The 25,578-nt window shown below is 41.9% G+C and overlaps 2 protein-coding genes and 1 pseudogene across 6 annotated transcripts in view; 1 reads left to right on the top strand and 2 right to left on the bottom strand.

Annotated features, from left to right (window-relative positions):
* The first annotated feature begins 945 nt into the window (after positions 1-945).
* On the top strand, positions 946-9,903 carry MRPL33 (mitochondrial ribosomal protein L33). Its single transcript, XM_041755105.1, has 4 exons — positions 946-1,029; positions 1,837-1,855; positions 3,619-3,725; positions 9,603-9,903. The coding sequence occupies exons 1-4, from the start codon at positions 1,008-1,010 to the stop codon at positions 9,650-9,652; spliced, it is 198 nt and encodes a 65-aa protein (XP_041611039.1). The 5' UTR covers positions 946-1,007; the 3' UTR covers positions 9,653-9,903.
* Positions 3,733-8,649, bottom strand: LOC121490898 (annotated as a pseudogene).
* Positions 9,526-25,578, bottom strand: part of RBKS (ribokinase) — a 93,184-nt gene continuing 77,131 nt past the window's right edge. For 4 of the 5 annotated variants that reach the window (XM_041755101.1, XM_041755104.1, XM_041755100.1 and 1 more), the window contains one exon: positions 9,526-11,907. In XM_041755101.1, coding sequence (XP_041611035.1) covers positions 11,734-11,907 — 174 coding nt within the window. In that variant the 3' untranslated portion in view covers positions 9,526-11,733. The remainder of the gene's footprint in view (positions 11,908-25,578) is intronic. The other variant, XM_041755103.1, reaches the window with a different exon arrangement.

Below are 25,578 nucleotides of genomic sequence, written 5' to 3'. Positions count from 1 at the left end.
TCCTGATTATTAGTTGGGAAATGAGGTTACAGATGCTCTTGGTGTTGAAAGAGCCCAGGTTCCTTGCAGAGAGAGTGAAGAACTGAAGATGCAAATTAGTAGTAGGTCCCAACGTCTAGTGGGACAGGCATGAGTCTCCATACAAGCCCTGTGGTGGAATTCTGACTCTGCCATTTACTAGTTTTGTGACACTGAACGAGTTACGTGAGCACCCCAAACCTGTTGTCCAGCCCCTCTTGGAGGTACTGTAGCAGGTGCTCAGATACAGCAGTTAACAGAAGATGCTCAAGGTGGGGCCCTCTTAGAAATCCAACAGATTAAGGAATGGGGGGGTCTTCAGGTGGGAGTTCTAACTCTGAAGAGACTGAGAGCAGCTCTTAACCAGGTGGAGATGAAGTTGGTTGGGGAGAGGCAAACGAAGGAAACTTTTTTTTTTTTAGATTTTATTTATTTATTCATGAGAGACAGAGAGGCAGAGACACAGGCAGAGGGAGAAGCAGGTCCTCGAGGGGAACCTGATGTGGGACTCGACCCCAGGACCCCAGGTTCATGTCCTGAGCCAAAGGCAGATGCTCAACCACTGAGCCACCCAGGCGTCCCCGAAGGAAACATTTTAAGGAAATACAGGGGGCCTGATAGCCTGGAGCAGCTGAGAAACACAGTTCCTATGGCTTTAAAGCAGGTGGTGGCGATTATTTAATGAAACAAGCATGGAAGGACCTAACTCTGACCCAGAAGTAAGAGGAAGGGCCTAGGGCGCGGACCTGAGCGCTTTTAAACTCATTCTCTGGTAGGGAAGGGGATTCCAGCCTCCAACCCCACTACAGTAAGACGCCGGCCCTGCAATGAACTCAGTCACCGGTGGGGGAGGGCCTGAAGATTTATATGGGGGGCGTGGCCTCGGGTAGCTCCCGACGTCCTCTTCCGGGACAAGGTGTGTGCCCCGGAAGCACTTGTTTGTTGAGAGACTTTGGGCCCGTTTCGGAGACCGCGCGGGTGTTGTCACCATGTTCCTGTCCGCGGTCACCTGTGAGTGGGGCTGGAGGCGGCGGCAGGGCCTTCGGCGAGGGCGGGAGGCAGGCGTCGCGACGGTGCGGGGCCGGGGGCGCGCGGCGGCCGGGAAGCTGGCGCTGCGACTCTCCAGGCTTTCTGGACTACAACGTCCGGCATGCCCCGCGGCGCGCCTCCCCTTGGGGGCGGGTGGTACTGGGGGGGCGGGTCTGCGGCGCTGGTTCTGGGTCCCGTTGGGGTCCGACGCGGGGAGTGTAGAGTCTGAACAGCAGGAGCGGGGCGCTTTCCCCAGTCCTCCGTACGGACATGTTGGTACAATCCCTGCATGTCCGAATTTGGGGAAAAACCTCAGAATTTTTAGTTCACTTGCTTCGAACTCTGAAGATGGGGAAATGGCCTGAGCCGGGCAGTGATTTACCCTAAGTCAGAACAGCTGGGCTCTGGGTAGTTTCCCTCCTCCACCTAATATGACGGTTCCAATTTGCGTCGGCTAACTTGTCAAACCAGTGGCTTGTTCCATTGCAAATATTTTGCACCTTAGGAGAGGAACATACGGAGCAGATCTTAGATTTGGAAAGTAACCGGTCCACCTGGAAAGGGATTGTGCAAAGCATTATATACAGAATTGTGTTGGTCTTCTTGGATCTTTGTCTTCCTTCTAGAATCCTAGCGGGAGCTCTACAAGCTAGGGAGCAGTTGAATGGCAAGCCATGGCCTACTTCGTGACTTACATATGTATTACAGACATTTATATGAACTTTGCATAAAAAAGCTAATAAATTGATATTTTCTTTTCTCTTTCAACCTTTCCTCTCTGCAAAAAAGTTGCCAAGAGCAAGTCAAAGTAAGTAAGGTTTTTCTTTCTTTCTTTTTCTTTTTATTTTTTTTTTACTTGTTTATGTTCAATTTGTTTTTCCAGCCGCTGCCAGTACTTCCTTAGGTTTAACTAAGCATTTGGTCTGGATTTTCTGAAAGTTGGTTTGAGGATTATTTACTCGGGGAATTGTTTTGGCTCGATGAATTCTTTCAAAAAATATTTTCCCTTCTGCCCAACGACCTACTTAAGTGAGTGTTTAAATAATTGAAGAAGCTCTTGTTGTCTTGTTCCTAAACAAAACATCAGGGTTCCCATGCTCTCTTTTTGGACTACCACCATATTTCTGTGTCCTCAGAGGGAGGACCCAGGGCCATTTGTCTGGAGCCCACCCACTACAGGAATCAGGCTGAACAAGCTGTGATTTGATTGAACTACAGTCAGTTTTAATGAGTTTTGTAATCCTTTGCATTCATGGAATAAGCATTTCAAAAATAGCAAAGATTAAAGATTCCACACTATACCAGAGAAACTATAAATACCAAAGTGGCATCTCAAAATAAATTTTGTAGACAATAACTGAAGTAAGATTTTCTGTGTTAAAAATAGGAAAATTCTTTTCCAGGAAAAAAAAATTGGAAAATTCTTACAACCCAAGACACATCACAGATCATAAAACTAGGTATTTTGGATTAAAGTTAATGAAAAACATGTAAGTTAGTGTTTTCTTCAAGATAGCTTTTATTCATATTGCTTTTCCCACAATCCAGCTATTTATGTTAGGGTTCCCCCCTCCAGGTTCTTTAGGAACCTCCCATGCCTTTGGTTTCTTTAGAGTTACTCCCTGCCTCTAATGTTCTTTGTATCCTTCTTGTGACATCTGTCAAATATGTCTTGCTTTATAGACCTTGTCTACACAACTCACCTTCCTTACTGTACTGTTGTGTACTGTTGGTTCCTGGAGGGGGCAGCTATAGCCTTTTAGAGCTTTGCAATTCCTGTAGTGCATTCCACAGAGTAAGCACTTAATAAGTATTTGTTAAATCTTTTTGAATGAATGACTAATTATTGTCTTTCTTAATTAGCAAGTGTATGCCTCTTATGTGTGAGGCACTGTGCTAGACATCGAAAAGGAGGCAAAGATGTGTAATGTATTGTAGGTGCTACAAATTCTTTTTGGAGTTAGATGAGAAATAAAATAGCATGGTCTACACAGGGAAGCCAGACACATGAAAAAGTAACAGTACAACGTATTAAAAGGTCTAGTGAGGCAAAACATGAACTTTATTCTTTGGATGACTATAACTTAAAATATGAAGGGGAACAAGGTTTTGCATGTTAGCAGTGTAAAAGTTCCAATCCCTTTATTTTGTCCCTTTCTGACTACTCCTATTGCACATCCTGGAAGAGAGGGCTCTTTCTTGAGATGGCCATCTTCACAATTTCGTGACTGGTCACCTAGCATTACCAGTACTTTTGCAAATTCACCCTTCCTGACTTCTCCTTCCAAGAGGTGGGTGTCTGAGTGTTCCCACAACAACAGTGTGGTTTGATTTTTGTTGCTTGGTTAGTTGATAACCAAGGCACTCTATAATGAAACAAACCTTGGAAATCTGAGCCATTGAAACTGTGGTTTATGGAAAATGTAGGCTGTCTTAGAACTGAACCTTCTTAGGGCTAAGTGATATTCCCACAACTAATACTACTGTACAGAGTTCTCACAATATGCCATCCTCCTGTGACTGACTTTAGTCTATTTCCTCAGCTTGTAATAGCTTCTTTTTAAATCTTAGAACCATTCTGGTGAAAATGCTGAGCCAAGCTGGAACAGGTTACTCCTTCAACACTAAGAGAAGCCGACTACGGGAGAAACTCACTCTCTTACATTATGACCCAATTGGTAAGATTCAGATAAATTACTCCAAAATAAATTCAGATGCTTTCAAGGTCTGCTGCCCTTTCCAGAATGAAGCTTAACATATCTTGGCAGTTTTGCGGCCCCTTTAATTCTGTAGCATTCAGTTAGCAAGTGAGTTTTGAATGTTTACTGTACTGCCACTTACTGTCCCAGGTGCTGGGATATACCAGGACACATTCAGGCTTAGTCTCCGCACTCGTGGTACTTATAATCTGGTTTAGAAGGGAGAGAAAGAAAGAAGAAAATGATGTTCTGCTCAGTGCTTTGAGAGACACAAGCGGGATGCTGAGATACAGCATAAAGTTGGGAAGAGGCAGATTTCACCTCTATTCTATCCTTTAGATAGGTTTCTTTCTGGGAAGGAAACCATCCATGTAAAAAGTATAGCTGATACTGTTCTGGAAACAAAGAAAAGAGTATCTTCAGAAAGAAAGGGACTATTCTCCTGGGATCATCTAACAGTGGCAAGCAGTTAGATCAGTCCAGATTTGAACTTAAGAAGTATGGTATCTGTATATTAGTGCTGGAAGATAAGAAAAGTCCTTTTCCATTTTATACCCTCTGCTAAAATGCCATAATAAATGGTAACTTTAAATGGTCTCAGTAAGGGGCACCTGGGTGACTCATTCGGTTAAGTGTCTATCTTATGCTGAGGTCATGATGCCAAGGTCCTGGGATTAAGCCCCACATTGGGCTCCTGGCTTTAGTAGAAAGTCTGCTTCGCCCTCTTCTTCCCCTGCCTGTGCTTTCTCTTTCTCTCTCAATAAATTTTTTTTTTAAAGGTCTCAGTAGATAGAAGTATTTGTCCAAAAGAGACAAGTTTTCCCAAGGCCAGATTGCCTGCTTACAAACAAAAGACAGCAGCTGATTGCTATTGGTAGGAGCCCAATTTTGTTTTTGGATTTCATGAGCAGATTTATATAAACTAGCAAACAAATTATTTATTTTAAAACTCCAGGCCATTTGTTTCATTTTTGTGTCCTGGATTCTGAACAGTCTCTTTATAATTGCTTCTTTTTTTTTTTTTTTTTTTTTTTATAATTGCTTCTTAATAAGAACTGTACTGGAGCTTCTGGGTTGGTGACCGTGTAGTGATTGTGGGAGGGTAACCTGCTGGGAAAGGGCATAGAAGCTTTGTGCCCCTTCCCCATACCTTGCCCCTGTGTGTCACTTTTGTCTGGCTCTTCCTGAGTTACTAATCACTGGTAGCTGCTATCAAGATTTTTCTTCTTCTTTTTAAATCATGCTGTATTATCTTTAAGCATAATTTCAGTCACATCACCTGCAGACCATTTTACCCACAGCTCTGGCTGACAGTCTCTAGTCTCTCTCTCAAGCAGTGGTGAGGCAGATACCCTTTCAATGGGGAAAGGAAATGGTTTGTTGCTTTTGCCAATAACAAAAATGTTGGAGAGCCGGGTGGCAAAGCTCTCATATTGGTATCTTTCGCATGAACTACATCAAAAGAACCAGGGTGTCTGTCTGTTGGTAATCACACCAATTCTTCCCAGGTTAGCACCTCCAGTCACCATACACAGATTACCAGTGTCAAACTTGATGAAATCAGTAATCTTTCCAGTCTCCAAATCAGTCTGAATGTTGTCCTTCACCTTGATGAGCTCAAGATTTCACATGGTGTGAGCATCATGCGTCACCAGTTGAGGGATTCCTTTTGTCCCACCAGAGATCTTTCTCAGTTTGCACAACTTCTACTTGACCTCCTCAGGTGTGATATGATGAATAGCAAAGCATCCCTTGGGGTCATACATCAGATGGATGTCTTGTCAATGCTGGTAACATCCATAAAACCAGCAGGGTAGGTTATATCGGTTCAGACCTTGCCATCAATCTTAATAAAACACTGCAAACAGATCTTCTTTACTTAATCTCCTGTTAGGGCATACTTAAGTCTGTTCCTTAGGAAAATGATGAGTGGGAGACATTCTCTGAGATTGTGGGGACCAGTAGATGGATGAGAAGCAAACGCACTGGTCAGTTTATCTAGCATCTAGTGCTTTGGAGCTGCACATGCTTCAGATGCTTCTTGGGACCACAAACCATGGCTATGCTAGGGCACAAAAAGAGAGCAGAATTGAGTTGAATTGTAAGACACCCAATTGGTGATCAGAATTGAACTGTTATCAGAATCCTATTCCCAAAATCAATCCCTTATATAATGAAAGACAGTTACTTAACCTCATAATCAGCTTTTTCATTAACTAAGACCTTATAGACTCTTACTTCTGGCCAAGATGGAATAATAGGAACGGAATTTCCTCCGCCCGCCCCGAAACAACGAAAGGACAATAAAGGCAATAAAAGACAGTGATCCCTAAAAGAAAGGAAACAAACAAGTGTTTTAAATGATCAAACAAAATGGAAAGGTCTGTCTTACCTATACAAATCTCGCATCTTCAGATGTCATGAACACAAGCACCTGTACTCTCCAGGCAATGTCCATTTTGTAGATGAGGAATCTCTTGTCAAGAATCTTGATTAATCAAGGACACATAGCTAAAATATGTTTAAACAAAGATTTGAACTCAAGACTGTCTGACTCCAAAGCCTGGGCCCTAAACTACTCTATGTAGGGACCTGTTACTGAGAGGTTTCACAGGAGGTTAAACCCAGCAGTGCATGATGTCTGGGTAGGCTCTAAGTGAGAATCCTGGCTAACAGCTACATTTTACATTCATAGCCACCTTCAGAGTCTGTACAGAAGGTCTCACAACCACTATTGAACTGTTCATTATGCTGCATTCATTAATGTCTAAGAAAAATAAAAATATCACCTTCAAAATAAGCCCTCTTGTCAGCTTAAAATTGGATAATTTCCATTCTTCAACAAAAGTAAAATTCCCTGCTGTTTTTATGGTGTTAAAAATTTTGGTCATTCTTTATCATAACATAAAAGAGATTCTAGGTTTGTACCTGATGATTGGGGGTCTGAATTTCAGGGTGATACCTCATATGGTAGAAAAATTACTAGAATGATAGAGTATGTGTCTTAGTCCTTTTGGGTTGCTATAACAAAATACCACAGACTAGGTGGCTTATAAACAACAGAAATTTATTTCTCAGAGTTCTGGGCCTGGGAATTTCCAAGATCAAGGTCCCAGCATGGTTGCTTTCTGATGAAGGCCCTCTTCCTGGTAGCCTGTGGAAGGGCAAGCAGGCATTGTGGGGGTCTTTTATAATGCTTACTCCTGTTCATGAAAACATCCTCATGACCAAAGTACTCCCCAGAGGCCCCCACCTCCTAATACCATCCTGTTTGGGGTTAGGATTTCAACATATGCATTTGGGGTAGGGAGAACACAAGTATTCAGACCACAGCAATATGATACTGAGTTGGTGTGGTATTTTTCTCCCTCTGATTTCTTTAGATCAGCTGATGAAAACTCAGAGTGATGAACTTTAAAGTAATTGTTTTTCTAACATTAAGCTCCCTTAGAGTTTATTTTTAGAAACTTGTCCAGTGTTAACAAATGTTACTTGAATACGTTTTATATTTTCAGTATGAAAATGTATCAGGATTTTCATACTTAGTGTATAAGTGTTAGGAGCTTATTATTTATCAGATTGATTTTAAGTTTTGAGATTGGGAAAGAACACAACCATGAGCAGTTCTGATCATAAGTTGAAAGTGGGAGAACAGATTCATATATAAATTTCAAACAAACTGTTAGAGCTTTTCTGATAAGGGATGGTCTAAGCCTTGACCGCACAACTTTGTCTTTTCTGAAGAAGAGAATGTTCTGGGACAGTGGACTGCTTGGCTTTCTGCCCACCTCCTGAATACCCTGCAGGCCAGAATGTTGATGTTCGCCTTGGGGCCTGCCCCATTGCCCAAGGTACCAAATAGCTTGGCAGTTCTCCCAGCATATATTATTGCAGTGAGTAAATGGTTAGTTTAAGGGTAATGTTTTATTAGTCTGCTTTATAAAGGAAACAGAAGAGTTCCCAATTATTTGAGCATTTCATAGCATACTCTGGCTAGAACCAGCCTGTGTCTTTTCAGACTCCTTTTCCTCATATAAAGCTAGATGCTCATTTGCAGTGAGGAAGGATTAAAGGCTGAGGCGTAAGCTTATTTAACTTTGCTAAATATATGAAGGCTTATCATAAAGAAAATGAAAACTTGTCAGTTTTGATTCCTTGGATGACTAAACAAGACAATATAGACTTTAATTGAAGCAGAATAGATCTAGGTTAGATGTAAGGAAAGAGTTTGACAGATTCATTCTTCTATGAATTAAGCAGCAAATATTTTGACAGAAAATTAATTTATGTTTATGATTAAGGATAGCAATGTGTCCTTTCAATTCAACTGTATATCTGACAACAATTCTGTGAGGGAGATGAAGTTATCCCCCTTATAGGGAAGCAAACTGAAAGCCGAGCATTTTGAGAAATTTGCCCAAAGACTCATAGCAGATATAAATGTAGAGCCCAGGTTTATTTATTTATTTATTTAAATTTTTATTTATTTATGATAGTCACACACAGAGAGAGAGAGAGAGGCAGAGACACAGGCAGAGGGAGAAGCAGGCTCGCACCAGGAGCCCGATGTGGGATTCGATCCCGGGTCTCCAGGATCATGCCCTGGGCCAAAGGAAGGCGCTAAACCGCTGCGTCACCCAGGGATCCCTAGAGCCCAGGTTTAAACCCAGTTTCAACTCCAGGTTCCTACTTTTTCTATGAAATGGACCTAAGTTAACCTTCCTATTATTTTTGAAATCGGGGAGTGCTATAAGGCATTTTAAGAACAATGAAAACCTTACTGCCCAGCACTAGTCCCTGACCTTTCATCCAGGCAAGTAGTACTTTTTTAAAGATTTTATTTTTATTTGCTTATTTTAGAGAGCATCTGCACATGCATTAGTGAGGGGAGGGGCAGAGAGGAAAGGGGAGGGAGAGAAAATCTTGAGCAGACTGTGCTGAGCATGGAGCCCAAAGCAGGGCTTGATTTCTTTCTTTTTCTTTTTTTTTTTTTAAGATTTTATTTATTTATTCACGATAGACATAGACATAGAGAGACAGGCAGAGATACAGGCAGAGGGAGAAGCAGGCTCCATGCCAGGAGCCCGACGCGGGACTCGATCCCGGGACTCCAGGATCGCCCCCTGGGCCAAAGGCAGGCGCCAAACCGCTGAGCCACCCAGGGATCCCACGGGGCTGATTTCTGACCCTGAGATCATGACCTGAGCTGAAACCAAGAGTTGAACACTCAACTGACTGAACCATCCAGGCACCCCAGGCAATTAGTACTTTTGTTTTGGTTTTGTTTCAGAGAGCTGTACTCTGTTATGGTATTTTCAATAATGAGATTTTGGTTATAGTTTTCATTCTATTACCATACTAGAGAATCCATATTTGGATATATTAAGGCATCTCTGGAAAGTATAAGGTTTGATGTGTATTTACTCTTCTAGCCAGACTGCCTTTTCTTCCTTGGTCTGCTCAGTTCTTGTTGCTTTTTTCTTTGGAGTCCAGCTCTTGTCTGGTCTTGCTAATTTTCTGCAAGACTGTTCATTAACTGGGTGAAGACTGAGTGCTTTCCATGCTTTGTTCCTTGCTTTTTTTAATTTGGATATTTCACATTGGGTGAGAAATGACTTTGTGGGGTACCAAATGTGCCACTGATTGGCTGGTGAGCTTTCCCTTGGCTTCCTTCCCATTTTCTCTAGGTTTCTTTGGCCTCTGGGATTGAGGAACTGAGTTTGCAAATCTGCTCCATCTCCGTGTCAGAGGAATAGTAAAATAAGAAAAAGGAGAGTACTTGTAGTCTGATAGGTATTTTTATTTAGAAATGGTGATGCTTTTAGTTTTCTGCTACAACTCATTTTTCTCTTACAGTGAAAACAAAAGTCCTCTTTGTGGAACAGAAGAAAATACGCTCCCTCTAAACAATGGATTGAAAATGAATTTGATTTATAAATGAGAAGACTAAGGGCGGGATACTGATTCAGAAATTCTGCAGTGTGTAATAAAAGAAGAGGAAGTAGCACAGAATCACTGCCTCCTGTGATTTGAAGGCCATTGTGAAGAAAAACAATGTACTGAAAGAAAGTTCTTCATATTAGGACATATATCATTGCATCACATTTATTTATCTTTCTGGATATTTTTATAGCCCTTAATAAAAAATATTAAAATAGCCTGTGCTATTGTCTCTTAGTGATGTTTTCCCCCACTCTTTGAAATAAAAAACAACTATATTACTAAAGAATAACCATTGTTTCATATAAAAGAAAGTTTCCATAATGAAACTTGTGCAAGACTTTCCAGTCTGCTCCTCTTTGTACTTCATAGGAAAGGCAGAGTCACTCTCCAGAGTAATCTTGAAAAAACTCTTGTGTGATATAACAGAGTAATGCTGAACAGGAATAAGAAGTGGGCCAGCCTTGTAACACAAAAGAAACCATGAGAACTTTTGTTGTGTGCTTATATAATTAGGAAAAATGCCATTGGTCCAATTCTCAAACTCAGGTCACTAAAGCAGTATCTAGGAGTTTCTAGGAATGCTTTGGACTCCCTTTATCTTCTAATTTCCTTTTTTTTTTTTTTTTTTTTAAGAAGAACTGGTATTTCCATAGAAACACAGCTAGGACTTCTGCAGCATGGTACCACACAGCTAACCAACATGGAAATTCCACTGATAATCCCTAATGTTCACATAAAGTAAGACTGCCCTACCCAGATCCATATACTTTCTCACTCAAGCTCTTGTTTACTACAGATTTTCAGAATTACTCAGTTTTCTTCTTTTAAAGATTTTTTTATTCATGAGAGACAGAGAGGCAGAGACCTAGGCAGAGGGAGAAGCAGGCTCCATACAGGGAGCCTGATGTGGGACTCAATCCGGGACTCCAGGATCACACCCTGAGCTGAAGGCAGGCGCTTACTGCTGAGCCACCCAGGCGTCCCAATTTTCTTCTGATCACATTTCTGATTGAATATAAGAAGGATCAGCTTCTGTTTTGAGTTGTGCTGGTTCATATCCTACACCACTTAAAGCATTTATGTAGAAGACTGATGGTGTGCTCACCATGACCCCAAGCATGAGGAAACCAGTGTTCCCTCCCTGTGGCCCACGCTGCCTATGGAGGATATGTAAGAGTGGCTTTGGCTTTCTGAAGTTGGAATTAGATGTAGACAGTTGTTGACTTTCAGGGGGCTTGTGGTATTATAGTCCATTAGCTATTTTCTGGCATCTTTTGTTAAAACTCTGCCTCAAAGTAATAATAGGTGAGATCTTCGCTTTTTTTTTTTTTTTGGTTGAAACTATATATATGATACTGGGTTACAAGAAAAATTGTTCACCCGATCCTGGGTAAGCCTGACACAAAGGGTCTGTGACACACAGGAATCACCATTAAAAACAAAGCAAAACAACAGCTTAAAATCTGGCTTAACAAATGATTCGTCCCTTCAGCACATAAGCTTAATGTGGCCCACAGGTGGTGTTTATGTTTTTAAAAAAATCAATTGCTGATACAAACATTGATAAAATTTCAATGAACACCCAAGCTTCTGGCTTCTCTGGCAAAACAAGCTTTGGCAACACTAAGGCTGAATATCAGCTGTCCCTCTTAGGGACTACTTGAACAGTCCATGTGTGCCCCCTTTATTTAACATTCTCTGCTCCGACTCTAGATATTGTTATCCACAACCCTTGATCTATGGTGGACACATAGTATTCATAATCTGTTGGCTAGTGAGTTTGCTGGTTCCTGCTGGTGCTAATGTTTGTATAGTTCCTGGGCATGGGATCTTAATTTTGGTTGGCTCTTGCAAATACATAAAAAGCAAAGAAATCATCATTATAAAAGAATAAATGAAAGCTGGAGGATGACTTCATAAATGAACATATTTGCAAATAAAGGAGAAGAGGGTATTTTATAGTAAGCTGCTGGCTAAGAGGAGCCACCTCCCTCCCCCAAGTACATTTTATTTCCAGGTACATTTACTTTAGGGTTAGTAGTAATCAAAACAGATCAAGTGGCAGGTCTTTTTTGTATGGATAAGATGACTGTGTTCCTGCAGCCTGGACGCTGACTGCAGCGATGAAATTGGATCTCTTGAGCATTTCTTCCAAGGACAGATGTGGGTAGTAAGCCAGGTAGAAGGCCAAAGCCCCCACGAAACTGTCACCAGCACCCTGAAATTAAAAGCATAGTTGTGGAGATAAGCATTAGTCACCTGGTGTCCAGATTGTATTTTAGAACTATTCAAGTACAGTTCTTATTTTAATTTTTTTTAATTTATTTATGATAGAGAGAGAGAGAGAGGCAGAGAGAGAAGCAGGCTCCATGCACCGGGAGCCGACGTGGGATTCGATCCCGGGTCTCCAGGATCGTGCCCTGGGCCAAAGGCAGGCACCAAACCGCTGCGCCACCCAGGGATCCTATACTTCTTATTTTAAAAGAGTTTTAGATTTACATAAAAGGTAAAAGGTAGTACACAGGTTTCCATATACCCCACATCCAGGTAATGTCTAGTAACCCCTGGTAATGTGCTACATTTGTCATAATGGTGAAATAGTATTGATATTAGTTGAACTCCATACTTAATTAATTTGGATTTCACTAGTTTTGCTTAATGTCCTTTTTTTTGTCCCAAGATCTCCTCCAGGATACCCTATTACATTAAGTTGTCATGGCTCCTTAGACTCCTATAGGCTGTGAGCAGTTTCTTGGACATTCTTTGTTTTTGTTTTTTTAAGATTTTGTTTATTTATTCATGAGACACACACACACACACACACAGGCAGAGACACAGGCAGAGGGAGAAGCAGGTTCCATGCAGGGAGCCCAACCTGGGACTCAATCCCGGGTCTCCAGGATCAGGCCCTGGGCTGAAGATGGGGCGCTAAGCTGCTGAGCAACCCGGGCTGCCCACATTCTTTTTGATGACCTTGATAGTTTTGAGGATGGGTCAGATATTTTGTAGAATGTGCCTCAGTTGGGATCTGTTTCTCTCATAGTTAGAGTGTGGTTATGGTTTTTGGGAGGAAGACCACAGAGGTGAAGCATCATTCTCTCATCACATATATCAAGAGTACATACAGTCACGGGGACTTGCCACTGATAATGTTAATCTTGATTACTTGGCTAAGGCAGTCTTTGCCAGCTTTCTCCACTGTAAAGTTACTTTCCTCTCTCTTTACAAGAGAAGTAAGTCATTAAGTGTAGTCCACACTTAAGGGGAAGAGCAGAGAATTATTTGGAATTCTCTATGGGAAATTTGCCTCCCTCCCCATTTATTCAGCCACCTAATTATATCTGAATGAACTCATGGGTCTTTTTTTTTTTTTTTTAAAGATTTTATTTATTCATGAGAGACAGAGAGAGAGAGAGAGAGAGAGAGAGAGGGAGAGACATAGGCAGAGAGAGAAGCAGGCTCCATGCAGGAAGCCTGATGTGGGACTTGATCCTGGGACCCTAGGATCATGCCCTGTGCCAAACGCAGGCACTAAACCGCTGGGCTACCCAGGGATCCCCCTCATGGGTCTTTAAAATTTTTTTTTTAATTTATTCTTTGGGCTATAATCCAGTACTACATTATTTCATTGCTCAAATGTTCCAGCTTTGGCCATGGGGAGCTCTTTCAGTTGGCTCCTCTGTCCCTTTGATATACCCCCATTGTTTTGTTTCTTGAGTGCTTTACTTTCTGATATTATAAGATACTCCAGGCTCATCTTTTATTAGTCTCTGCTTTAGCCCTAGATTTAGCCATTTCTCCATTAAAATGGATGCAGAACAGGGTGAGAGCTATTCAGATATCATTTTCAAACTAAATACAGGGAAAAAACAATTGCTTTCCCTTTTCTCTGAACTTCCAAAGGTCTGAGTTTGTAAAATATATATATATGGGCCCTTAGAAATAGAAAACACCAAAGAAAGTCTGTTGACTTCTGCCTCAGGCAGGGTAATACCTAGTTATGTGTTCATCTAACAGATATATTTAAATTAATTTAAATATGATTATACAAACTCACTTGAAAAATCATTCTGATATTTAATAGCTTTCAGGGTCATTTTCCAGTTTTTCCCAGTTTGTTGTTCCTTATACCCAAGGGTTTTCATAACAAATCTTGAGGTTATACTTCAGACTTCAATGAAGGGCCTTGGCACACAAGATTGTTCCAGTTGCAATTAAAGTATTTAATGAGCTATATGCCCAGGACAGCGATGGGTGCTGGTAAAAGGGTGGATTCCCTTTAACCCATTGTGGATTAAATGCTAAGTAGTATGGCAGAGTTTATAAGTGCTGTTGGATTTTTTTTTTAAGATTTTACTTATTTATTCATGAGAGACAGAGAGAGAGAGGCAGAGACAAAGGCAGAGGGAGAAGCAGGCTCCCTGAGGGGAGCCCGAAGTGGGACTCGATCCTGGGACGCTGGGATCATGACCTGAGCCAAAGGCAGATGCTCAACCACTGAGCCACCCAGGCATCCCTATGCTGTTGGATTCGAAGAAAGAGTTTGAAGACAGCCTCCCTGAAGAAGGGAGTTCTTATAGACAAGACAGATTTATAGAGAAGGCAGGCCTCAAGGAACAAAGACACATGAGGAGGAAGGAAAAGAGTGAGCTCATGAGACAGTGAATGGCTTTAAGGAGAATGACATTTCCCCTTGTTTACACAGATAAAGCAGTCAGTCTTAAACTTGCCAAGGAGTCATAGTAACCCAGGTGTGAATTCAGCACTTTCCTTCCTCCCATAAATGTTTTTTGAGTGCCCAAAATGTGTCAGGCACCACGCTAGATGCTTTGCAATTGTTTGTATCAGTCTTTCCTGACGGAAACAATGGAGTAAGAGAGACAGGGCTCTTGCCCTCCCTCAACACAATGTTTACACAATCCACACTCCCTCAAGTGGGGGCGGGGAGGGGAGAGGGACAGACTCCCCACTGAGCTGGGGGCCCAGTGTAGGGCTTGACCCCAGGACCCTGCAGTCATGACCTCAGCAGAAGGCAGACACTTAACTGAATGAGCTACCTAGGTGCCCCAATATTTGGTTTTCTTTTTCTTTTTCTTTTTTTTAAAGATTTATTTATTTATTTATTCATGATAGACAGATAGATAGATAGATAGATAGATAGATAGATAGATGATAGATAGAGAGAGAGAGAGAGAGGCAGAGACACAGGAGGAGGGAGAAGCAGGCTCCATGCCGGGAGCCCGACGCGGGACTCAATCCTGGGACTCCAGGATCGTGCCCTGGGCCAAAGGCAGGCGCTAAACCCCTGAGCCACCCAGGGATCCCCCAATATTTGGTGTTCTTATTGACAAGGTATGGGGACAATATTTTTTTCTTTTATGTATCTTTTATATTATTGCTTAAGGTTATTGTTATGAGCTGATAATATTTTTCAAAAAAATTTAAGAGAATAAACATACTTCATGAATAGGTAAGTCATATTTATGTAACTCTTTCACCTTTAACTTGTAGCCTGACCAGTGCAAAGGCACAAGGCTGAGGGGAAACATTTTAGCATCACTGACAGAAATCAGTTTTATATACTCCTGTTGGCTAGTGGAGTTATTTAGCTGCAGACAAGGTCTTTAAGAATGTATAAAAAGTATTGTACTTCTGTCTGAAAAGACTACTGAAATAATTTAAATTGCTTCTCATTATAGCCAAAGCCAGGGAAACAGTGTTTGATAGAACTGTATGTGTTGGAAGCATTATTTAGGCAATGGTGATTTTCACAACTTGATTTCCTTTCATTCTTAGTGCTACACACTGTGTTGATAGAAACTACAAAGGCAAACCATTCCTTTATTGAAATAGTTTCTCCACATAAAAAACCTCTAAGCTAGGGATGTCTGGGTGACTCAGCGGTTGAGCACCTGCCTTTGGCCCAGAGTATGACCCTGGAGTCCTGGAATCGAGTCCCACATCGGGCTCCCTGCATGGAGCCTACTTCTCCCTCTGCTTATGTTTCTGCCTCTCTCTCTCTCTGTCTCTAATGAATAAATAAATAAAATCTTTAAAAAAGCCCCTCTAAACTAGATAGCTTCATTGATAATTCTAGCAAACATTTAAGGAAGAAAAAATACTAATTCTACCCAAATTCTTTCTGAAAGTAGAAGAGCCAAGGAAACTTTCCAAATAAATTTGTAGGGCTAGCATTAGTGTGATACGAAACCCAGGTAATGATAATTCAAGAAAAAAAAAAAAAAGACAAAAAAAAAAAAAAAAAGACAAAGCAAATCAAAACTTCTCATGAACTTAGATGTAAATACCTTAAAAAAATTTTAGTAAACTCGTGTGTGTGTGTGTATCTCATGAACAATAGGGCTTATCCCAGGAATGCAAGATTAGTTTAACATTAAAACTAATTACATTTAAAACTAACATTAAAAAATCAGTGTACGGGCAGCCTGGGTAGCTCAGCGGTTTAGCGCGTCCTTCATCCCAGGGCGTGATCCTGGAGACCCAGGATCGAGTCCCACGTCAGGCTCCCTGCATGGAGCCTGCTTCTCCCTCTGCCTGTGTCTCTGCCTCTCTCTCTGTGTATCTCTCATGAATAAATAAATAAAGTCTTAAAAAAAAATCAGTGTAGTTTTACTATATTAAAAAAGTTAAGAAAATTTTAGTAGAAACAGAAAAAGCACTTGACAAAATTCTACACCCATTAATGATAAGAATTCAGCAAAACTGGAATAGGAGGTCATAACTTGATCTTCTTGATAAAGGGAATTTATGAAAAATCCAGTGAACTCATGATTAATGAAAAAGATTGAATGATTTTCTCCTGATATTGGAAACAGATCAAGGATGCCTGTACTCACTACTTCTATTTGACATCATACTAGATTATAGCCAGTGCAATAAGATAAAAAGAAAGAAAAGGTAAGCAGATTTGAAAGGAAGAAGTAAATCTCTTTCTTAGCAGATGGCATAATCACCTATGTAGAAAATCATAAGAAATCCAGCAAAAAAGCCACTAGAAATAGTAGATTTAGCAAGGTCACAGGACACAAGGTCAATATAAAAAAACAATTGTATTTTTATACAGTAGCAGTGAACAATAAGAAGTTTAAATAATCAAACATAACCACATTAGCATAAAAATATTAAGTAGGTTTAAATGAAATCTGTGCAATATAAATGAATATATGAAAGATTTATACACTCTTACTATGGAAAGTAAAAGAGATTAAAAAAATTCAAATAAATGGTGAGATAAACTATGTTCATGAATTTGGAAAGCCCAGTATTGTTAACGCATCAATTCTTCCTAAACTGATGTATAGTATAGATTCAGATTAATTCCAATAAAAATCCCAGTTAGCAGTTTTTAGAAGTTGGTAAACTGATCTCTAAAATTTATATGGAAATACAAAGGACCTAGAATAGATAAAACAATTTTGAAAAGAACAAAGCTAGAGGATATAAACTGATTTCAAGACTTACCATAAGATATAGTAAGCAGACAGTGAGATAGTGATATAAAGACAGACATTGTAGATCATTTGAACAGAAAAGAGTCTGTTAAACAGACCAGCAACTTATTTTTAACAAGGTAATTCAGTGGAGGAAAGGATAGCTTTTTCAACAAGGCAATTTAGTGGAGGAAAGGATAGTGCTGGAAGAAATGGATATCCATATAGAAAAACATGAAACTTCACATAATACACAAAAAATAATTCTAAATGGGCCGTAGACTCAAATATAAGGGTTAAAACAACAAAAAAAATCTAGGAGAAAACCCCCATATATCTGATAAAGCATTCTTATATTTTAATAGTACAATCCAAAAAGACAAAAATCCTTGTAAAAATGGGCAAAAGAATTGAACAGAGATCTCATCAAAGAAGATACATGGATGGCAAATAAGTATATAAAAAGATGCTCAACATCATTGAACACTAGGGAAGTGCAGATTAAAAACACAATGAGATAACACTGCTTACCCGTTAGAAAGGTTAAATTAAAAAAAAAAACTAAAAATACTGACTTTTGTTCCAGTGGAACAACTGGAAGTCTTATCTGTTGTGGGAATACAAAATGATACACTTTGGAAAAGAGTTTGGCAGTTTCTTACATTATTCAGCATAAACTTATATAGCTGAGCAGTTCTACTCTTAGGTGTCTATGTAAAAGGAATGAAAACATATAGCACACAAATATTTATATGTGAATGGTTATATCAACTTTATAATCATTCCAAGTGGGAAACAATCCAGATGTCCTTGAATGGATAAGTGGGTAAAAAAAACTGTGATGGCTTAGCAGTTTAGTGCCGCCTTCATCCCAGGGCGTGATCCTGGAGACCTGGGATCGAGTCCCACATCGGGCTCCCTGCATGGAGCCTGCTTCTCCCTCTGCCTGTGCTTCTGCCTCTCACTCTCTCTCTCTGTGTCTCTCATGAATAAATAAATAAAATCTTTAAAAAAAAAAAACCCCAAACCTGTGGTACATCCGTATGGTGGAATACAACTTAGCAACAGAAAGGGAAAGACTGCTAATACAACATGGATAAATCTCAAAAGCATTATCCTAAGTGAAAGAAGTCAAACACAAAACACTACATATGATATGATTTCATTTACATGAAATTCTGGAAAAGGCAGAAGCAGATGACCAAAAAACAGGCCAGAGGGTAGAGAATATCAGCTCCACAAGGTCTATGCAGGGAACTTTCTGGAGTGATTCAAAGTTCTAGAATTATGATTGGTAGTTCAATGCCTCTACATTTGTCAAAACTCATTGAATCATACACTTAAAATGGGTGAAATCTTATGTATGAAAATGATATTTCAATAAAGCTGATTTTTTTAAAAGGCAGGGTTGAGGGGTGGAGGGCACTGAGTCATACAGGAGTGTAATATAAGGTTTGAAAACTTTGGCAATATCTAAGTACCCTCACCTTATTGCTGATTAAAGTGCATGGTTAGGATAATTTTTGAGACTTGTGGGCCAGTGTTAATTGTCATGATTGGCATATTGGAATCTATTGGGCCTTATACTGTGGGCCCTAATTCCACCTCTGTTCTTCACTACAAATGTTTCTCTCCTTGTGCTGTGGCTTTGTAGTCAGATTTGTATTGAATCTCGGCTTTGCCACTTACTAGCTCTGCGACATTGGGAAACTACTACAAATTCTCCCTTAGTTTTCTCATAAATAATGAGGCTATTAATAATATCTCATAGGAATCTTGTGACTCCGTCATTCCTTACTTCTCAGTTTTCTTACCCAAATTCAGTTCACCAAACTCATGTTGTTACTTTAGCTTAGCCTTTCCACCTTACTCTCCTGACCTCTTTGCTCTTCTGCATATCCGTTCCATCTCCCTGCCCTTAGTCCAACCCCATTTGGTTCTGTCATGCCCCCCTTTTTCTGTCCAATCATGAAGTATGATTGTGCCACTCTTCTTTCCCTTCTCATGTCTTCCTGCAAAACCCCTTTCTTTCTTTCTTTCGAAGGGCCTGCTCCCTTGTGTCTTCTCACGGCATCCCATTTTGCCACAGCTACTTAAAAACACTTTTTTAAAAAAAGATTTTATTTATTTATTCATAGAGACACCCACACACACACAGAGGCAGAGACACAGGCAGAGGGAGAAGCTGGCACCATGCGGGGAGTCCGACGTGGGACTCCATCCCGGGCCTCCAGGATCACACGGCTGCAGGCGGCGCTAAACCGCTGTGCCACCGGGGCTGCCCTACTTAAAAACACTTTGATTACCTATGTGTTCAACCAAAAATCCCCATAAAAAGTTCTGTTTTCTATTTCCTGTTTGCCTTTGTAAATATTGGGGTGTAGATGAAATGTTCATGTCCATATCAAAAAAGAAATATGCTTGCAATGAGGCTGACCCATCCACAAATGCAGAAGTGATTTATTTATTTTAATTTATTTTAAAGATTTTATTTATTTATTCATGAGAGACACACACACACACACACACAGAGGTAGAGACACAGGCAGAAGGAGAAGCAGGCTCCATGCAGGAAGCCCGACGTGGGACTCGATCCCAGGTCTCCAGGATCAGGCCCTGGGCTGAAGGTGGCGCTAAACTGCTGAGCCACCCGGGCTGCCCGCAGAAGTGATTTATAGAAGGAATAGATAATAGGTAATCTGTTAACACAATCATTTGAAAATTTATTAAGAATTTATGAGTCTGGGGTGTCTGAGTGGTACAGTTTGTTAAGCTTTTAATTCTTGGTTTCATCTCAGGTCATGATCTTGAGGTGGTGGGATCAAGCCCTGAGTCGGGCTCGTGCTCAGTGTGGAGTCTGCTTGGGACTCTCTCTCTTTCTCTATCCCTCCCCCTACTCTGGAATAAATAAAATAAATCTAAAAAAAAAAAAAAAAAAAGAATCCATGAGTCTATACTGATTTTAAATAGATAAATAAAAAAATAAATAATGTAGAAGGGAAAACTCTTCCTTAAAGTAGAATGCCAATTAGTAAATACAGAAGTCTGATGGTGATTTTTCAACCATCTTAGTAATAACTGATTCAGGCAAGAATCATCAATGGATGCTTTTAAAACTGCTGGATAAAGGTTTGATGAGGACACAATATTTGCAAGTCTGAAAGTATCTCCATACAGATTGCCTATTCATAACAGATAACTGTCTAGTGAAGAGCCCTGGGAGACAGCACCTTGACCTAGTGAGCAACCTACCAATAATGAGACAAACTGCTGTCACATGTGCTCCCGATATGGGGCCTTGATGAGGACATAATGTCACTTGTGTAGTATTCCTGCCTAAAGCGAGTTCTCTAATTCAGATCATGGGGAAGCCCTCGACAAACCTAAATGGTGAAAAATTCCACAAAACAATGAGCTTGTGCTTTTCAAAAAAAAATATCAATATCAGGAAAGACAAGGTTGAGGACCTGTTTCATAGTAAAGGAGCCCAAAAGAGCATGACAGTTAAATGCCATACATACTCTTGGACTGCCTCCTGGACCAAAAAAAATTATAAAAAAACACTTTGAAAAAAAAAAACACTTTGAGACATTACTGGACTAGGCATATAAGATTATTTCAGTGTTAGGTTGTAGTTTTGTTATGTCCTCGTTCTCAGGAGTTCTATGCTGCAGTAGTAAGAGGTGAAGAGTCATGATGTCTGCAAATTGTTCTCAATGGGTTCATCCAAAAAGAAGTATATTTAAGTGCTCTGAGAGGCAGCAATAAAATCACTGGTGAAACTCCGCAGCGTATATACAACTACAACTTGTCTGTAAGCTTTACTTAGGTAAGCAAACGTTTTAATGTTTTTAATAAAAGAAATTTTACTAAAGACATTTTAAAAATCAACATCACCCTTGGTGAATTTACAAATGAGCCGATTTCAGCCTCTGAATAATTTTCCTTTTTCTTAATGTAGTTAAGACATCGACTCCAGGTCAGGGTGAACTGAATTGAGAGACGCTCCTCCCTGAATTGAGAATACCCATCTCATCCAGGCGGTTTCCCTTGCAATGAAGGACTAGGCAGTGACATCCATCTGAAAGTCAAGGGGACTGGGAGGAACTTTCTGGCCATGACAGTGACTGCAGAGGAACTGCGGTCCGGGATGTTAGGGGTAGCACTGTGGTGACAGCGTCCGGTGCCTCATGCCAGTCCCACAACTGGTCCAAGAATCTCGACTGAGGTGACACCAATATGTTGAAGTCTTAGGAGAGGTCAGAAATCGTGTCTAGTTCTTTCCTTGACTCCTCAGAGTTTAATGGTATGTGCTCAAATACAACATACGCTCATATACAGTATATGCTCAATGACTGCCAATGGGCCGGTTCTCAGCTGCCCTGGTCTCCACCTTCTCACCAGAAGGGAGGCGGCAGGCGGGGTGGTGGTGGGTTTTGCATGTTCTTTACAAAGAGGGCAGCAGTGGGGCCTCTGAGTCCCAAAACACGAAGAAGTAGGAAAGCTCTTGGAGGACAAGAGCCATCAACTCAAAGACATGCAGCAAATACCACCTTGAAAATCACCTTATATCCAATGATGGACAAGCCCTTTGAAATTTAAGCATGAAAAGGGTGGAAAACTAAGTACTCCTTAACCTTCATAGAGGTGTGGAAGGGTGAGGAAGAAGTGAACTTTCACCATTTGCTTTGCATCAGGAAGCAGCAAAGCTGGGTACTTAATATACACACACAGGACATTTCATCTTTACAACAACAGCCCCCTGCCCCCTGCAACCCTGCCGGGGCCTGATTCCTAGAGACGTGAAATCATTCTGTCCCGGGTCACACAGCTAGTGAGTGGCAGGGTTGCTGTTTGCATCCAGACCCAGCTGACTCTGTGTTCTGTTCACATTACACCACAGGGAGACTGTGGGAGGCAGGGAGAGGGGAGGGAGGGAAGGAAATTACGAAGTCAAAAGAAGCTCTCTCCCTTCTATCTCCTATCGCACTGCCCTTCCCTTAGGACACCATGCTGGCGACTGTTTTGTGTGCAGGCCTCCAGTCTGGGACAATCTGAAGACTCTTTGAGGGCAGAGGCCACAGTGCTGTCCTTCTGTCCCTCCCACTGCCTCACCCAGTGCTTTGGGTTGACCTGACCTGTTGGACCTAATTTTGTTGTGTTCTTTTCCAAGGTGGCCAGATGACTCGCTGAACTACACGTGACTTTCTTTTGTGTCAGTGAAAATGGAGGTTAGATTGCCACAGCCCAGAGTTACTTGAGATTCATTCTCATTGTTGAATCTATTTATATCACAAGGCTTTCAAGTGCCAATAAATTCCTCGGCTGTTGATTCACATCTTCAGTATAACTATTTTTATACATTGGTATGATTTTTTTTTTAATGGAAAGTGCTTTAAAAGTGGAAGCTGCATTGTATCACTTTGATTTTCCTGTAAGTAAAGTACTTTCCAATCAATCATTCTTGGAATAATGGAACGATTCTCATTGATACAACATGATGGTTTTAACCTTTTACTGAAAATTATTTCTGTGCCAGAAGGGGTGATGGCATAATTCATCTTTCTTCCATAAAAATACCCAGGTGGCTACTATTCATTGCCTTTTGCACAGTGGTTTCCTCTTAAGGAAGAGCTGCTCTTACAGGATGGACAGGCCTTCTGAAATTCCTATTCTCCTGAAGGCCTTCCCACTCCTGGCTTTGGAGGAGTCCTGGTCTGTGGCATCCATGGGGGCAGGTGGATTATCAGTGGAGTGAAAGAACAGCAGAACATGCCCTCTGGCCTACCCGAGCCTTCCAGAGGGGTGAGCAGGTACAGGGGCCCAGGCGGTCTGCAGGCATGGTGGGGTAGGGAGCATCACACTCATGAGCAGCTAGGGAGAGGTCTCCATTGGGAAAATCTGAGAAGTGGGGGTTCCTGAGGGCAGCTCCGCAGAGTTGGAGCGTGGGGCAGAAGTGGCCAGCCTCTGCCCCTAGTACCTGGGGCACTGTTGCTTGGGAGGTGGCCACTCATTTGGACCAATCTCTGTCGACTGTCCCACTGCCCCGTGCCCTCCTGGAGCCCCTGACTATGACCATAGGTCTGCTCCCTCACTTCCCAGCTCATTTCCAGTCTCTCAGGGCTCTGTTCTCCTGACAAGAAATGGGAGCACACTGATAAACCTCACGGAGCTGGCAAGAGATGCCTGAAGAGGGCCGATGGTGCCATCCTAGCAGAGCACACCCACGTGTTGATCCAAGTCCAAGTGGTCTATGTTAGCTCTTTTGTCTGAGGTTCTGCTCAGTCATGCTCTTGGCCAAGTGCCGTGCATATTATGGCCTTTATTTCACAAGAGCCCGTGCAGAGGTAGGCGCAGTTGGGGCTGCAGTGGGTGGTTCTGCAAGGTGGCACTGCACCAGGGTGCCCAGGTTGGGGGGGGAGGGGACTGTGGTCCGCAGGCCATGCTTGGCTCCTCACGCCATGTGCCTGGCTAAAGGGGCACCTGCTTCAGGTTTGCACAAGTGCCACAGAGGTTGGCAGCAACACTGGTGGGTCCTGATTTTAAGACTGAGGACACTGGTATTCGAGGAGGTTAAATAACTAGCCCAAGGGAAAAATCAAGGTGGGAAAGGGCAGTCAGGAGTTGCACCAAGGTCATCTGTGTGGAAACCCAGCAACAGAGCAGGTGGAGAAGCTATTTTGAGAGAGAGAGATTGGGCTTTTGGCTACGGCTTGAATTTTCCTATTTCCCCATGGGAAGGCGTAGGTTTTCTATAGCCATGAAGAATGACAGGGATGACAGAGTAGAGATAGGGAATGTCTAACGATGTTCCTCTGTATGGAGTCCCATTTTCCTCAGTGTGCTTGGGGCAGGAGCAGAAAAGAGGCTGTGACCTTGCATTGCCCTGGTCACGTGTGGGGGAGAGTGGGAGTGCAAAGAAAGCTAAGGTTTCAGGAAACATCACCTCAAGATGAACAGCCAGATAGTCTAACCTGGTTAAGGAAGGAGGAGAGGTCAGGAGGGAGTCGAGAGGTCAGAAGAAAACAGAGGGGGCTAAGGACAGTGAGATAAGCGTAGGAGAGATGAGAGAGCTGGTTGTGCTCAGAGAGTAGGAGGTGAGGTTTGTTCCCATATAACGGAAGTGAGGCAGATATTAACCATTTCCTGGGAGTCTCTTGGGAGTGGGAGGCTGGAGGGAAGGTGAAGAGTCACTGGAAGTGAGGGCACTGGGGAACTGTAAGCCTCGGTACTGGTTCACCATCACGGCACTGAAGTCATCTGGTAGGATGGCAGCAGTGGGGTGGAGAGAAAGATGGTGATGCAGGTAAACAGAATGGTCAGGAAAGGACATCAAGGCATTATAAGTGAATTGCATGAGCCTTGAAAATGCAGGATTCTCTACGGGAGGGTAGGTGAGGGATGGATGGAAGCTGCAGGGAATGGGCTTTGGGATCAGGAGCAGCTTTCACCTGCAAAGGCTGTATGGGGAACTGAGGATTAAAAGGCGCTTGCTTATGAGGAGTAAAACTGCCAGAGGGCCAGTGGAAGGTTCAGGAGGGAAGAGAAGGACAGAACAGCAAGGGACTCTCCTGGGTCCTGTGTCTCTCTGACTCTCCTTTGTTTCTATCATGGGGCCCTTTTCCTTCTTCTGAACTAACAATACTGGCATTCCCTGGGGTTCTGTCCTTGGCCCACTGTCTTCTCATTGCCCATCATTTCCAGGGTGCCTATACTGCTATGCGGTTACAGTTTCAACTGTGATGAACACCAGGAGTCCTAAGTCAATATCTTTAGCTCACACTCTCCGCTGTCTTCAGATTCATGTATCTAACTCCTCATGATCTGCTTGACCAGTCTCATGGCCCCTGCAGGCAACTCTAACTCGGCATGTCCCAACTGAACTCATACCTCTGCCTGAACATGGGCTCCTTATCTTTCCCACACTGAAGGTCTGGGGGGTCTTCTGGATATCTCCCTTCTATAGAACTAATTAGTCACCAGTTGCCAAGTTTAAATCCTAAATATTTCTCAAATCTCTCTCATCTCCATCCTTCCTCTCATCACCCTACTTGATGCTCATGTCACCTCTAGAGGACTGCATTAACTCTCTGATGAGTCTCCCTGCCTCTAGTCTGGCCCCTTCCAACTCAGCCTCCATACATCTGTAAATCTGGCCACCTCACCTCCACGCCTAAAGCCCTTTGAACGTTTTTCATCTTCCGTAGGATACATTTTAGCTCTTCAGCATAGCACGCAGGAGGCTCTCTAGCACACTTACCCAATTTCATCTCTTACCTCTTCCTGTTCACCTATGGAAATGTAGGTCTTCATTCATGGAAATATCTTGCTTGGACTCTTCCCTAGACTAACTCCTACTCATCTTCTAAGACTCCACTTAGGTATTCACTTAGGTATTCACTTATTCACATGTTTACTCACTGACCCCACATTGAAAG

This window comes from Vulpes lagopus, chromosome 5, assembly GCF_018345385.1.
Source record: "Vulpes lagopus strain Blue_001 chromosome 5, ASM1834538v1, whole genome shotgun sequence".
Lineage (NCBI taxonomy): Eukaryota > Metazoa > Chordata > Mammalia > Carnivora > Canidae > Vulpes > Vulpes lagopus.
Note: the sequence above shows the minus strand (reverse complement) of the source record. Positions and strands in the feature narration are given on the sequence as shown.

Coding starts and splice junctions, on each gene's coding strand:
- MRPL33 (XM_041755105.1), top strand. CDS start 1,008: ATGTTCCTGTCCGCGGTCACCT. Junction 3,726..9,602: donor CTTACATTATGACCCAATTG/GTAAGATTCAGA, acceptor TTTCTCTTACAG/TGAAAACAAAAGTCCTCTTT.